The 16,335-nt window shown below is 46.3% G+C and overlaps 1 protein-coding gene across 1 annotated transcript; it reads left to right on the top strand.

Moving 5' to 3' along the window:
* Positions 1 to 13,520: 13,520 nt before the first annotated feature.
* LOC119338515 lies at positions 13,521 to 15,499 on the top strand. Its single transcript, XM_037610837.1, has 3 exons — positions 13,521 to 14,044; positions 14,300 to 14,594; positions 15,459 to 15,499. The coding sequence occupies exons 1-3, from the start codon at positions 13,568 to 13,570 to the stop codon at positions 15,497 to 15,499; spliced, it is 813 nt and encodes a 270-aa protein (XP_037466734.1). The 5' UTR covers positions 13,521 to 13,567.
* Positions 15,500 to 16,335: the final 836 nt, after the last annotated feature.

The raw sequence follows: 16,335 nt of genomic DNA, 5'->3' as shown, positions 1-16,335 counted from the left end.
GTGAGTGTTAGCAATTATGAAGGACTAAATGATAGTTGAGTATGTGGACTTGCTTTTGAGCTCTGACATAGACTCTTTCCGATGTTATGATAAATTGCAATTGCTTCAGTGACTGAGGTTATAATTTGTTGGTGCTCAATAAGGTTTCTGATTCATACTTTTTGCTTTGTGAAAAGATCATCACTTGAACATAAGTAATCATATGACAAAATCTCTACATGTTGCTGTTATGGAAATAATCATGATGCCGTCATGCCCGTATTTTATTTTTTATCGACGCCTCTACCTCTAAACATGAGAACATATTTATTGTTATCGGCTTTTCGCTTGAGGACAAGCAAAGTCTAAGTTTGGGGGAGTTGATACGTCCATTTTGCATCATGCTTTTATATCAATATTTATTGCATTATGGGCTGTTATTTCACATTATGTCACAATACTTATGGTTATTCTCTCTTATCTCTACTACTATTAAACAAGCAAACATATTCTTTCCTAAGCGCACCCAAAAGCACGTACACAGAACAACGGAGAGAAAATACCACCACACGATCCGGCCCAACTAATTAGATCTAACCGTCAACATAAAATTAATTCTTCCCTTTGTACGTTTAGCAATTTACCATAGCGGACGAAACTCTGCCATATCTAACGAACCCCTGTCGTCCGCGTCCTGGAAAATAATAGAGCGATCAATTCCAGAAAAATAGACACAATTAACAGCAATTAACACGTCGTCCCCTGCCGCGGACGCTGCCTCACGTCGCGACGGACACGAGAATCCCCTCAGCGCCGTATCCCTGGCGGATGCACTCGCGGAGTCGTCCTCGGGATCATCCGCCGGATCCGCTCCCTTGAGAACGGGAGGTCGGTCCTGTGGTACGCGGCGAGGGACGAGGGCCTCAAGGCGCCGCTGCGGTGGGAGAAGAAAGCGCGTAAGCCGACGCCCGGGGAGCACCTGCTCAACCCCGCCGAGCTGGAGCGACTGCGGTGGGCGGGATGGGGGACGGGTTGGTGCGGTGCGGGCCAAGTAGGCCGGGGTGACGACGAGGTGATGGAGGGCGTGTGCAGGGTGTGGTCCGGCTGCCAGGATCTCACCGCCGTCTGGGTCGTCGAGCCGCAGGGTGGGGTGACGGAAGCCACGACAAACCCGCAGTAGCCGGCGGTGGCCGCCTCCGGTAGGTCCGCACACGGCCCCTCCTACCGACGTCGTAGTCGGCAAGCGAGCTTGCGAAGTGGCATGGTGGAGCGGACCCGGCATTGCATTCATCAGGTATGTTTTCTGCCCATATCTGTATTGTATGTCAGCCTCAAGAAGTACCCCAACTCTCACCTCGACACCGTGAAACTCAACAAGATGTTTGTGGCCATGCTCCGTAGCAAACAGCTTCGGTGATTGATTCATATCTACCTCTATATCAGTTGACATGATTCTGCATCCAGTGTAGCATTATTTTCAAGATCTGATTTCTGAACACTTCTTGCTGTAATACAGGGCCTCCCTTGGCTAGTATCATGTGCGGTACAAGGCTGAGGAGATTGTCAAGGATTTGATCGCCAAGACTCCCGAGTTCAGTGACCAGCTGCAGTTGCCCAGCCGCCGAGACAGACCATACCACATTCTCCCCATAGGATCCTGGTATGTTCCTCCTACTTCAAATTCTCACTCATGTTATGAATCTGATCAATCTAAGTCATCACAACTTGCTACATTTCAACAAGTGTGTGACTGATCTTCAGTTCCAGTATGATTGATGTATCTATACTCTTTATAAGTTCTCACCGGTGGCATCATCAGACCAACGTATACGTAATCAAATTTGTTGCTTCAAATTTTGTTCGGGTATGTGCTGTTGGAACCGCAGCCCTCTCTCACTCTCGGCTAGAGGAAGAAGAAGAACACGAACACAAGATTTTCTGGGCGGCGCACGAACGCCGCTACGGGCGCACGAACGCCCCAATCCTTTACTTCTTTACAGTGGCTACATCGCTACTTTGTTTTTCCCAGCCCTCACGGCTCACTTTTCTCATTCATCTTCTCCAACTTAAATAGCTAAGTACAAGACTGACCCAAGCACTTGCCAGCCGCCACTCTCGCAGCTGCTAACGCCCACTAACTCATGCACTAGGCCACTAATCACAACTAACTCATGCACGCATGCACCACACCGGCCACTATCACATGACCGGGCGACTAACCCACTAGCTACATGCATGCAACTAGATAACTACCTTATCCATGCACTCCAGGACTCGGCAACTCCACCGGACGCCCCGCTCGTAGCAGCCGCGGGACTTGGCTGCTAACGAAACCACGCACATCAAGATTAGTGCTAACATTTCCCCCCTTAATCTTGACACGCCTTGCCGTCGACCGTCATCTTGAACGCCTGAGCTCGACGTCTTCACACGCCTCCGCGCCCGCTGCGACGTGCCGTGTGCCCGCCTGTCACCGGAGTTGATGCAGCTTGCGTCGTCGTCGTCGTCACGGCCGTGACCCAGCCTGCGGACCCGACCCGACGCATCGACGCCGGTCACACCGCCACGGACCCGACCTGGCGCACTGACGCCGGTCGCACCGTGCTCCCTCACGACCCCGGCGACATACGCCGAGCTCCTCCGCCGGCGACACACGCCTGGCGTCCCTCTGCGTCCCGCACGTCCCGCATGCATCCGACGTGCCCGACGAGCCCGACCGCACCAGTGCGTCCCGCACGTCCCGCGCGCATTCGACGCGCCCGACGAGCCCGACAGCACCAGACGCTCACCACGTGCCGCCTCCGCGTCCGCCATGGCAGCCACCACGCCGCGCCTACGTGCCACGCACCTTCCACGGTCGTTGCCCCGAGCCGTCGCGACCTATCCGCCACCACGCAGGTCCTTCGCGACCTCCTCGTCTCCGCGACCGCCGTGCCCTTCGCGCACACTCCCCACGTCCCCGCGCTCCCGGCCCGCGCTCCCGCCGCGCACGTACACGGTCTGCGCAACCAGGTCCAGCGCCTCGACGCGGTCCACTCCCGCGGTCCCGACGCGCTCGACACGTCCAGTGCGCGCCCATAACACGCACCGGTCGCGTCCGGCTCGCCGCCGCGTCTTATTGCCCGGCACCGCCGCGCCACCACGCAGCGCCTCGGCGGCCTCCGCGGTCGCCGCACGTACGACGTCACCGCCCGCCGCCTCCGCCACGCGCCATGGCAGTCACAGCGCCGCCCACCTCCATAGGCCGACACACGACCCGGAGCTCCAACGCGCAGCCGCCGGCGAGCGCCGCCATCGCTGCCACGCCTCCGGCACGGCGAGCACGCCCAAGACACCAAGCTCATGATACCAAATGTTGAAACCGCAGCCCTCTCTCACTCTCGGCTAGAGGAAGAAGAAGAACACGGACACAAGATTTTCCGGTCAGCGCACGAACACCGCTACGGGCGCACGAAACGCCCCAATCCTTTACTTCTTTACAATGGCTACATCGCTACTTTGTTTTTCCCAGCCCTCACGGCTCACTTTTCTCATTCATCTTCTCCAACTTAAATAGCTAAGTACAAGACTGACCCAAGCACTTGCCAGCCGCCACTCTCGCAGCTGCTAACGCCCACTAGCTCATGCACTAGGCCACTAATCACAACTAACTCATGCACGCATGCACCACACCGGCCACTACCACATGACCGGGCGACTAACCCACTAGCTACATGCATGCAACTAGATAACTACCTTATCCATGCACTCCAGGACTCGGCAACTCCACCGGACGCCCCGCTCGTAGCAGCCGCGGGACTTGGCTGCTAACGGAACCACGCACGTCAAGATTAGTGCTAACATGTGCTTTCACTGATTACCTTAATGTCAGTAATTCTTGATTTTCGCTTCATATATGAAATGATTTAGCTGCTCTTGATGAATATCCTTCAGTACACCTATAAGTTACAGTTTATATATGAAGAGCACCTAAATCATTGATTACCTTAATGTCAGTAATTCTTGATTTTCGCTTCATATATGAAATGATTTAGCTGCTCTTGATGAATATCCTTCAGTACACCTATAATTTAAAGAGGTTGTAAGCAGTCTCAGTTCGACTAACAATATTGATGGATACCAAGTACTACTACCGATCATCCGTGTAAACTATCCCAACTCTATATTAGTTCTAGCAAATAATCTGGTAGAAAACAATCGATTTCAGAAAAAATCTGCAAAACTTGTAAGTTTATGCAATTCTGTTGTTTTAATATTTGCACTAAGAATTTCCATGCCAATATTTTTTAGGTATTCTTAGCAATTCGGATTGTACACAAAAATTAGGTGCTTTTCGAGAGCTTACTGTACAATAAAATGATCTACCTTGCAATATCATTTTTCTCAATTCAGAGCATCTAAGTCTTAAATTTATCTGCTAAAATATTGATATTTATACTTCATGTTTGGGGTTCTATTCATGAGCACTAGGCACTTCTCGACACTGCCACAATTATTCTAGAACCTCTTTAAATTTGCAATGCTCATCAGACCATGTCACGTGCTGAGCATGTCAGTCTATGTGTGGGCAGGAGTGAAACTGTAGATTATGCTAGATACGAGTTTCCAAAAAAAAAAAGTCTTCAAGATGGCGCTGCTGCTCCTTCTATGGGCAAAGTGGAAGCTGCAGTTCGAGGACTTCAAGGAGGAAAGGAAGACATGGTTGCTTCTTGGAGAGGTGAGTTATTTCCTTGCAGAAAAATAAATCCCTAGAGATGTTTAATTGAACCTTTTCCACTGTCATTGTTATGTTGAAATTAAAAAAAACTTGCACGGATTGTTATTGATCACTCAATGTCTAAGCTGTTGTTGGTTAATTTAAAATTGGATTGTACTCCAAGAGTCCATAAGATGTCATTTCCAGATGTGGTAGCTAATTTCAGAACTTAGCACCATTTTCTAAAAAATATGGCTGGGCAGTATGCGCCAACCACAGGGGAGGATATTTCAAGAGAATAAACTGATTGTAGTTGCCGAATTGGTATTAGTAAGTTGTTGTTCCAAGTTCCTAGAGAACCACTAGGGTTCTTTTGTTATCTAAAAATGCTTCTAATGTGTAATTCATCTAAGGAGTGTTTTAGTGTTGTGATTCAGCCCTCCTGCAAGCGGTCATCTTGGAGCTTTCTATTGCATCCCGCAAATGTCATCTCCCAGCTCGTGGCCTTGCCCCCAAGTTTTTCTTACTGTAGTACGCTGCAAAGGCTTTGCTATTGGTTATTTTAACTGATCACAATACTCCAAAGAGAAACCGTGATAATAAGATTGTCCCTTTTGTGTTTTCTACAGAAAGTAGTCTCCATGCTTCTCAAATCTGCGTGCTGTTTTGTCCAGAGGCTATCATTTACAGAGAAGCACATCGATGGAGAAAAAAGGTGTGGTGAAAGGCAATCTGTTTCAGGTCAGGTACATACTCTGTACTGATTAAAACATACTATGAGCAAGGTTGCCAAAATGATATTCTATCTCAAAATGTTTTCTAAAACTTGGCCTCATAAATTTTGTTGTCTTATTAAAAAGTACCGTACATATTTGTTCTCTACGTCTTTTTGTCCATAGCTTTTGGTTTCATTCTCTTCATTGTGTTGAGATTTTAGAAGCATTGAGCAGTCAAATGGCAAGTACAAGGAACATCATCACTACAACAGGGAGGTTGAAATAAGAAATTGAGATGATCACAAGGCAATAAATTGTATCATATTCTTCTCAATGAAGAGGTACCTATGCCCACTGTTTCAAAATCAAATATCGGAATGGTGTTTTGGTTTTTTACTATTATTTGTTGCAGCGCATGGCGACGATGACGAGCACTTGTGTTTTTGACATGCTGCACCTCTTTTTTTTCGACCTTTGATTCATGTATATATGTAAATTCTATGGAAATTTATCATATGAAATGTGAATTCATAACTCTATGGTTGGTGTAATCTATATTATGTATATCCTCGATAATGAATTACTTATTAGTATGAAGTTCTTTTTTCATTGGTTTCTTATTTTTCCTGACGGTTATAACAGACTAGGATATATCACTCCCTGCTTTGCCAAACCATTTTTTAAACACTATTTTACCAAACCTGACACTCACATAACCCTTGCTCACGTTTGAACTATGAACTCATCACTTAAATATCCCACTAAGTTTTCTTTGCATGGTTTGACGTGCATTGCACGTGCACACTTACTAGTTTTACAAGGTTTACATGAAGAGGGAGAATGCCGGTAGCTGGAATTCTGGGCTGGAAAACGAGCAAGTATTGGAGGCCTATTCTACGCAACTCCAAAAGTCCTGAAACTCCACGGAATATCTTAAAATAAATAAAGAAAAATCATCACCAAAGATGAAGGCCAGGGGGCCCACACCCTGCTCACGAGGGTGCGGGCGCCCCCCCCGGGGCGCGCCCCCCTACCTCGTGGGCCCCCTGGTGGCTCTCCGACGCCCATCTTCTCCTATATGAAGTCTTCCGATGAGAAAAAAATCAAGAGCAACCTTTCGGGACGAGACTCCGCCGCCACGAGGCGGAACCTTGGCGGAACCAATCTAGGGCTCTGGCAGAGCTGTACTGCCGGGGACACTTCCCTCTGGGAGGGGGAAATCATCACCATCGTCATCACCAATGCTCCTCTCATTGGGAGAGGGCAATCTCCATCAACATCTTCACCAGCACCATCTCATCTCCAAACCCTAGTTCATCTCTTGTATCCAATTCTTGTCTCCAAGTCCGGGATTGGTGCTAGTAGGTTGCTAGTAGTGTTGATTACTCCTTGTAGTTGATGCTAGTCGGTTTATTTGGTGGAAGATCATATGTTCAGATCCTTTATGCATATTATTACCCCTCTGATTATGAACATGAATATACTTTGTGAGTAGTTATGTTTGTTCCCGAGGACAAGGGAGAAGTCTTGCTATTAGTAGTCATGTGAATTTGGTATTCGTTCGATATTTTGATAAGATGTATGTTGTCTAGCCTCTAGTGGTGTTATGTGAACGTCGACTACATAACACTTCACCATTATTTGGGCCTAGAGGAAGGCATTGGGAAGTACTCCCTCCGTTCCAAATTACTTGTCTTCGATTTGTCTAGATACAGATGTATCTAGCACTAAAATGAGTCTAGATACCTCCGTATCTAGACAAATCTAAGACAAGTAATTCAGAACGGAGGGAGTAATAAGTAGATGATGGGTTGCTAGAGTGACAGAAGCTTAAACCCTAGTTTATGCATTGCTTCATAAGGGGCTGATTTGGATCCATATGTTTCATGCTATGGTTAGGTTTACCTTAATACTTTTGTTGTAGTTGCGGATGCTTGCAATAGAGGTTAATCATAAGTGGGATGCTTGTCCAAGTAAGGGCAGTACCCAAGCACCGGTCCACCCACATATCAAATTATCAAAGTACCGAACGCGAATCATATGAGCGTGATGAAAACTAGCTTGACGATATTCCCATGTGTCCTCGGGAGCGCTTTTCCTATTATAAGAGTTTGTCCAGGCTTGTCCTTTGCTACAAAAAGGATTGGGACACCTTGCTGCACCTTATTTACTTTATTTACTTTTGCTCGTTACTATTTACCTTATCACGAAACTATCTATCACCTACTATTTCAGTGCTTGCAGAGGAAACCCTACTGAAAACCGCTTATCATTTCCTTCTGCTCCTCGTTGGGTTCGACACTCTTACTTATCGAAAGGACTACGATAGATCCCCTATACTTGTGGGTCATCAATGGTCTTTTCCTACCAATCTATCCCCCTAGGAGCATGCACATAGTGCTTGATTTTTGATGACTTCTAAATTTTTGCAATAAGTATATGAGTTCTTTTGACTAACGTTGAGTCCATGGATTATACGCTCTTTTACCTTTCCATCATTGCTAGCCTCTTCAGTACCGTGCATTGCCCTTTCTCACCTTGAGAGTTGGTGCAAACTTCGCCGGTGCATCCAAACCCCGTGATACGATACGCTCTATCACACATAAACCTCCTTATATCTTCCTCAAAACAGCCACCATACCTATCTATTTATGGCATTTCCATAGCCATTCCGAGATATACTGCTATGCAACTTTCCACCGTTCCATTTATCATCATCATGACATACATTATTTTTGTCATATTGCCATTGCATGATCATGTAGTTGACATCGTATTTGTGGCAAAGCCACCATGCATAATTTTTTATACATGTCACTCTTGATTCATTGCACCATCCCGGCACACCGTCGGAGGCATTCATATAGAGTCATATCTTGTTCTAGTTTCGAGTTGTAATTAATGTGTTGTAATCAATAAAAGTGTGATGATCATCATTATTAGAGCATTGCCCAAAAAGAAAAAAAAAATAAAGGCAAAAAAAAGGCCAAAAGAAAAAAAAGAAAAAAAAGAAAAAAAAGAAAATAAATAAATAAAAGGGCAATGCTACTATCTTTTTTTCCACACTTGTGCTTCAAAGTAGCACCTTGTTCTTTATTGAGTCTCATATATTGTGCTTCAAAGTAGCACCATGTTCTTCATGTAGAGAGTCTCATGTGTTGTCACTTTCATATACTAGTGGGAATTTTTCATTATAGAACTTGGCTTGTATATTCCTACGATGGACTTCCTCAAATGCCCTAGGTCTTCGTGAGCAAGCAAGTTGGATGCACACCCACTAGTTTTCTTTTGTTGAGCTTTCATTCATTTATAGCTCTAGTGCATCCGTTGCATGGCAATCCCTACCCCTCATGTTGACATCAATTGATGGGCATTCCCATAGCCCGTTGATTATCCTCGTCAATGTGAGACTTTCTCCTTTTTTGTCTTCTCCACACAATCCCCAATCATTATTCTATTCCACCCATAGTGCTATATCCATGGCTCACGCTCATGTATTGTGTGAAGGTTGAAAAAGTTTGAGATTATTTAAGTACGAAACAATTGCTTGGCTTGTCATCGGGGGTATAGAAGTTGGGAACATCTTTGTGTGATGAAAATGAAGCATAGCCTAACTATATGATTTTATAGGGATGAACTTTCTTTAGCCATGTTATTTTGAGAAGACATGATTGCTTTTATTAGTATGCTTGAAGTATTGCCATTTCTTTTGTCAATATGAACTTTTATCTTGAATCATTTGGATCTGAACATTCATGCCACAATAAAGAAAATTACATTGAGAATTATGCTAGGTAGAATTCCCCATCAAAAATTCTGTTTTTATCATTTACCTACTCGAGGACGAGCAGGAATTAAGCTTGGGGATGCTTGATACGTCTCCAACGTATCTATAATTTTTGATTGTTCCATGCTATTATATTACCTGTTTTGGATGTTTATGGGCTTTATTTTATATATTATTATCATTTTTGGGACTAACCTACTAACCGGAGGCCCAGCCCGTATTGCTGTTTTTTTGTCTATTTCAGTATTTCGAAGGAAAGGAATATCAAACGGAGTCCAAACGGAATAAAACCTTCGGAAGTGTGATTTTTGGAACGAACGTGATCCAGAGGACTTGGAGTGCAAGTCAAGAAGCAGCCGAGGCGGCCACGAGAGGGTAGGGCGCCCCCCCTATAAGGCGCGCCCCCTGTTTCGTGGGCCCCTCGGGCGGCCACCGACGTACTTCTTCCTCCTATATAAGCCTACATACCCCGAAAACGTCCAGGGAGCAACTGAAACACAATTTCCACCACCGTAACCTTTTGTATCCGTGAGATCCCATCTTGGAGCCGTCGCCGGCGTTCTGCCGGAGGGGGATTCCACCACGGAGGGCTTCTACATCAACACCATGGCCCTTCCGATGAGTTGTGAGTAGTTTACCACAGACCTTCGGGTCCATAGTTATTAGCTAGTTGGCTTCTTCTCTCTCTTTTGGATCTCAATATAATGTTCTCCCCCTCTCTTGTGGAGATCTATTCGATGTAATCTCTTTTTGCGGTGTGTTTGTCGAGATCCGATGAATTGTGGGTTTATGATCAGATTTATCTATGGATAATAATTGAATCTTCTCTAAATTCTTTTATATGATTGAGTTATCTTTGCAAGTCTCTTTGAATTATCGGTTTGATTTGGCCTACTAGATTGATCTTTCTTGCCATGGGAGAAGTGCTTAGCTTTGGGTTCAATCTTGCGGTGTTCTTACCCAGTGACAGAAAGGGTTGCAAGACACGTATTGTATTGTTGCCATCGAGGATAAAAAGATGGGGTTTATATCATATTGCTTGAGTTTATCCCTCTACATCATGTCATCTTTCTTAATGCGTTACTCTGTTCTTATGAACTTAATACTCTAGATGCATGCTGGATAGCGGTCGATGTGTGGAGTAATAGTAGTAGATGCAGGCAGGAGTCGGTCTACTTGTTGCGGACGTGATGCCTATATACATGATCATGCCTAGATAACGTCATAATTATTCGCTTTTCTATCATTTGCTCGATAGTAATTTGTTCACCCACCGTAATACTTATGCTCTTGAGAGAAGCCACTAGTGAAACCTATGGCCCCCGGGTCTATCTCTTATCATATTTACTTCCAATCTACTTTTATTTGCATCTTTATTTATTATAAAATACCAAAAATATATTTATCTTATCATATTATCTCTATCAGATCTCACTTTTGCAAGTGGCCGTGAAGGGATTGACAACCCCTTTATTGCGTTGGTTGCGAGTTCTTTGTTTGTTTGTGTAGGTTCGTGGGACTTGTTGAGAAGCCTCCTACTGGATTGATACCTTGGTTCTCAGAAACTGAGGGAAATACTTACGCTACTGTGCTGCATCACCCTTTCCTCTTCAAGGAAAACCAACGCAAGCTCAAGACGTAGCAGTAAGCAGTATGACTTGTATCGCCCACAACTCACTTGTGTTCTACTCGTGCATATAACATCTACGCATAAACCTGGATCGGATGCCACTGTTGGGGAACGTAGTAATTTCAAAAAGAAAATCCTACGCACATGCAAGATCATGGTGATGCATAGCAACGAGCGGGGAGAGTGTGTCCACGTACCCTCGTAGACCGAAAGCGGAAGCGTTAGCACAACGCGGTTGATGTAGTCGTATGTCTTCACGATCCGACCGATCCAAGTACCGAACGTACGGCACCTCCGAGTTCAGCACACGTTTAGCTCGATGACATCCCGCGAACTCCGATTCAGCAGAGCTTCACGGGAGAGTTTCGTCAGCACGACGGCGTGGTGACGATGATGATGTTGCTACCGACGCAAGGCTTCTCCTAAGCACCGCTACGATATTATCGAGGTGGAATATGGTGGAGGTGGGCACCGCACATGGCTGGAATAGATCAATAGATCAACTTGTGTGTCTAGAGGTGCCCCTGCCCCCGTATATAAAGGAGCAAGGGGGGAGGCGGCCGGCCAGGAGGAGGGCGCGCCAAGGGGGGAGTCCTCCCACCGGGAGTAGGACTCCTCTTTTCCTTGTAGGAGTAGGAGAGGGGAAGGAAGGGAGAGAGGAGAGGGAGGAAAGGGCAACGCCGCCCCCCTCCTTGTCCAATTCGGACTAGAGAAGGAGGGAGCGCGGCCTGCCCTGGCCGCCCCTTCTCTTCTCCATTAGGGCCCATGAGGCCCAATAAACCCCCCGGGGGGTTCCGATAACCCCCCGATACTTCGGTATATGCCCGAACTCACCCGGAACACTTTCGAAGTCCAAACATAGTCATCCAATATATCGATATTTATGTCTCGACCATTTCGAGACTCCTCATCATGTCCTTGATCATATACGGGACTCCGAACTATCTTCGGTACATCAAAACACATAAACTCATAATACCGATCGTCACCGAACTTTAAGCGTGTGAACCCTACGGGTTCGAGAACTATGTAGACATGACGGAGACACGTCTCCGGTCAATAACCAATAGCGGAACCTGGATGCTCATATTGGTTCCCACATATTCTACGAAGATTTTTATCGGTCAAACCGCATAACAACATACGTTGTTCCCTTTGTCATCGGTATGTTACTTGCCCGAGATTCGATCGTCGGTATCTTAATACCTAGTTCAATCTCGTTACCGGCAAGTCTCTTTACTCGTTATGTAATACATCATCTCGCAACTAACTCATTAGTCACATTGCTTGCAAGGCTTATAGTGATGTGCATTACCGAGAGGGCCCAGAGATACCTCTTCGACAATCGGAGTGACAAATCCTAATCTCGAAATACGCCAACCCAACAAGTACCTTCGGAGACACCTGTAGAGCACCTTTATAATCACCCAGTTATGTTGTGACGTTTGGTAGCACACAAAGTGTTCCTCCGGTAAACGGGAGTTGCATAATCTCATAGTCATAGAAACATGTATAAGTCATGAAGAAAGCAATAGCAATATACTAAACGATCAAGTGCTAAGCTAACAAAATGGGTCAAGTCAATCACATCATTCTCCTAATGATGTGATCCCGTTGATCAAATGACAATTCATGTCTATGGTCAGGAAACTTAACCATCTTTGATTAACGAGCTAGTCAAGTAGAGACATACTAGTGACGCTATGTTTGTCTGTGTATTCAGACATGTATTATGTTTCTGGTTAATACAATTCTAGCATGAATAATAAACATTTTATCATGATATGAGGAAATAAATAATAACTTTATTATTGCCTTTAGGACATATTTCCTTCATGGATAACAATTACTATTGAGATAGATTGCATAGCACCGGTGGAAGACTAGAAGCAAGGACTTGGTCGGTTCATTAGAGGACACATCATTAGAGAGGTGCGTACTAATCTATCATCTTTTCAGGGATGCGAACTACAATTCGCTAGGAGAGTTGCAAATGAGGTTGCTCATATATGAATCCTATATTTGATGTAATCCTTGACTCGTAGTGCACTCAACCATTGAAGTGCCAAAATCATCTTTGCCCATCAACACCCCTCTTAAGGTTTTTATCGTCGCCATCCATATTATCATTCGAGGGCTCCCCCCCCTCTACAAGATCGCTATGATAAAAAGAATCATTATCATCAGGCCGACCAGCTCAGCCTGAACGACCACCCCGTCTCCCAGAACCACCACGACCCGGCCATTGGAGGCCGACCAGTCCTCATGCTCCACCTCGCGCGAAGATTCTTGAAAACAAGCGCCGAGGGGGGATATAAGCCATCACCATGCTCTTTGTACACATGACCAAACATGCGACGGACCGCACACCAATCCAGTAGCCTCTCATACTTTACAACGACTAACTCGACGCGGTGAACGTAGAATAGGGATTTTGCGCTGCAGGTGTGTTGAGGAACCAGGGCAAAAGGAAACAAATCAAGTATTTTTTGGGGGGAAACAAATCATGTGGGCCTCTGCAGGAGGCAGCGCTCTGGAGTGTGGGCTGGGCCCTCAAGCCCACTATGCGAGCACAGCGAGGGCGTCAGCCACCTTGAAATACCCCGCCTTGGCGCCCGATCGTAACCGTCCCAACCAACAGCCTTCTCTCCTCCCCTTCTCCCCGTCGCCGGAGCAGAACCCACCATCCCCACCTCTCCTTCCCCGCTCGGTTTCTCTCTCCACCGAGCGCCTCTGTTCTCCAGCGTCACCGGCGACCGATGGAGCAGTTCGAGGACGGCCACCACGTGCGGCTGCGGAGCCGCGACCGCGGCACGTACCTGCACGCCGACGACGACGGGCTTGGCGTCTCCCTCAGCCGGCGCCGCGCGTCCATGAACTCGGCTTGGGCGGTGCACATCTACCAGGGAGATGGCAATGTCCAGTACGTGCTCCTCCACAGCGCCGCCTACGGCCGCTACCTCGGCGCCACGGACGCGCCGGCGCCGCGAGGCCACAGCGGGCGCCGCGTCGAGCAGCGCGACTACGAGCCCTGGGAGGAGATGGCCATCAGGTGGCAGGCCGTCAGGATCGGCTCGGGGGACGATATCCTGCTCCGCCAGGTCGCCGGGCGCCTCCGCGCCAACGGGAGGTACCTCAGCGTCGACGCCTTCAACAGCGTCGGCCCGATGATGCACTGGGTCGTGGAGCAGATCCCCGCAAGGGAGGACACGCCTCACCTTGCAGCTCCGACTGGGGTGAGTCCGCCATGCCCGCTTCTTCATACTTCTCGAACTGCTTTCAGCGGAACTATCGATTGGGCGAATTGGGTTCTTGGGTGTCGTTAGTTTGCGTCAGAATACAACCACGGGGTGTCGTTAGTTTGGGTATCGACTGGGGTTCTTTCCAAATTCTTGAGTCTTCCCGAATTCGGTTCTTGGATGTCGTTACAATTGGGGATTTGTGTTCTCGAGCTGCTTCGTATTTGATGGTTCTTTGGGACTCAACTGCAGCTCCGCCTCCCCAGAAGCCTCGCCTTCCTGTTGCCGTGGCGGGTGATCCAGTACGAGCAGGCCGGCGCCGCCGAGCCCAACGCCAACTTCGCCTGGGCCTCAGTCCTATTCAGGGGCAGGTCCGCGTTCCACCTGAGGAAGAAGCTGGCCCGCCGGCTGGATGCCGCCATGGACGCCTCCAACCTCGTCATGTGCGTCCGAGCGGGTACGCACGGGCGCCCTACCCCACTGGTCGTCGATCTGCCCCACAGCGACGAGACCGTCGACATCATCGTCGTCATGGCCGGGACGCCAGGTGAGACGCGCCATTCCTAACTTCCTACTTCGTATTTTAATCTTCAGTTTACTGAAACTGTTGTATTCTGCAACTGCTGCCAATCTGCTTCAGTTAGGAATGGGGAGTTGTGTGGACTGTTGTAGTATTAGATATAAGTAGAAGGAGTTGAATGGAAACAGATGGTATTTGCATTATGCCTGCAGTAAAGATGCTAGAAGGTAATCTGAATCTAGTTTGTTTGGGGAAATCATAACAGTCGGTCTTGTGCAATGAAACTGTCTGAAGAACAGTTTACTGGAACTGTTGTATTCTGCAACTGCTGATAATCTTCAGTTAGGAATGGGGAGTTGTGTGGACTGTTGCAGTATTAGCTATAAGTAGGGAGTTGAATGGAAATAGTTAGTATTTGCATTATGCCTACAGTAGAAATGCTAGAAGGTAATCTAAATCCAGTTTGTTTCGGGATAAATCATAACATATTCACATTAAACCCTGACACTGAAGTTATTGGTTTCATAGTACTGTCCTTGATACAAATAATTCAGTTTTCCCATTCGGCACTATTTGTCGCTTGTAGAAACTTTGGAACTTAGATACCCAACTCAGTCAAGTTATTTGTACTGTAAATTCTGTTTGGTTTAGCATACTATAAATTCTTTGAACAACATGTGCACCAAATTCAGGTTAATCCTACAGTATTTCATGAAATCTGTCTTTCAGGTTTTTTGCACATTATATTGTTTTTTTTCAGTTTTTTTGTGCACAATCCTACAGTTATTCATTGATTCTGCAAAACAGTGATATTTAAATTATCGATCTTCTCAAACTGTTGTACTACCTGTGACATGATGCCTAACTTCCTCACTTTCTGTTCTTATTCAGCCCACGCAGACCTGCGGTACCCGAATGTCGATGCAGAGTAGACTCCTGACCGTCGACGGTCCACCTCTTCAGAAGTATCGCCGCCTCGGACACTATGACATGAGAATTCAGAACTGCATTTTTCATTGATATATAGGTTTAGGAAGCGCCTCTTGTGTCTGTTAGCATAGTTAAACTTGATTCATTCTCCAGACAGGAGGAACCTGTCCCTTGTAGTTCTAAATTTCAGAACCTGTGTGAAGAAATTATACATTGGCGTTGGTCTGTAATGATCGCCTTCTTATTGTGGCTGCTACTTCAGCGTTGCCAAGTGCATTTCACTAAGATGTCAACTTGGGAACCTCTGTGAACAGTTATGCAATGGAATTGGTTTGTAATGCATTTGAACCGCCAAGTGCATTTGAATGTTACTGGTTTCTCTTAGATGTGAGCGCTGCCGTTTCAAGTTTCAGTCATTCAGCAGAAAATGAATTTTGCAAGATATGTACTGGTCGGTATTATTTGCTGCATTGACATCATCTTTTGGGATTTATTTTAATGGAGCACTGATGAGCTTGTGGTGGAAGACAATGCTAATCTTCAGTTAGGAGTTTGCTGAAACTGTTGTATTCTGTAACTGCTGCTAATCTTCAGTTAGGAGTTTACTGAAACTGTTGTATTCTGCAACTGCTGCTAATCTTCAGTTAGGAGTTGGGAGTTGTCTGTATTAGATATAAGTATAATGAGTTGAATAGAAGTAGTTGGTATTTGCATTATGCCTGTTGTACAGATGCTAGAAGGTGATCTGAAGCTAAACTGGTTGTTGGGGAGAAAATAATTACTTAAGTCACATATTCAGACTAAACCTTGATACAGAAATTTTTGGTTTCATATGACT

The sequence above is a fragment of the Triticum dicoccoides genome, chromosome 7B (genome assembly GCF_002162155.2).
Source record: "Triticum dicoccoides isolate Atlit2015 ecotype Zavitan chromosome 7B, WEW_v2.0, whole genome shotgun sequence".
NCBI lineage: Eukaryota > Viridiplantae > Streptophyta > Magnoliopsida > Poales > Poaceae > Triticum > Triticum dicoccoides.
Note: the sequence above shows the minus strand (reverse complement) of the source record. Positions and strands in the feature narration are given on the sequence as shown.

Coding starts and splice junctions, on each gene's coding strand:
- LOC119338515 (XM_037610837.1), top strand. CDS start 13,568: ATGGAGCAGTTCGAGGACGGCCACCACGTGCGGCTGCGGAGCCGCGAC. Junction 14,045..14,299: donor ACCTTGCAGCTCCGACTGGG/GTGAGTCCGCCA, acceptor ACTCAACTGCAG/CTCCGCCTCCCCAGAAGCCT. Junction 14,595..15,458: donor CGTCATGGCCGGGACGCCAG/GTGAGACGCGCC, acceptor GTTCTTATTCAG/CCCACGCAGACCTGCGGTAC.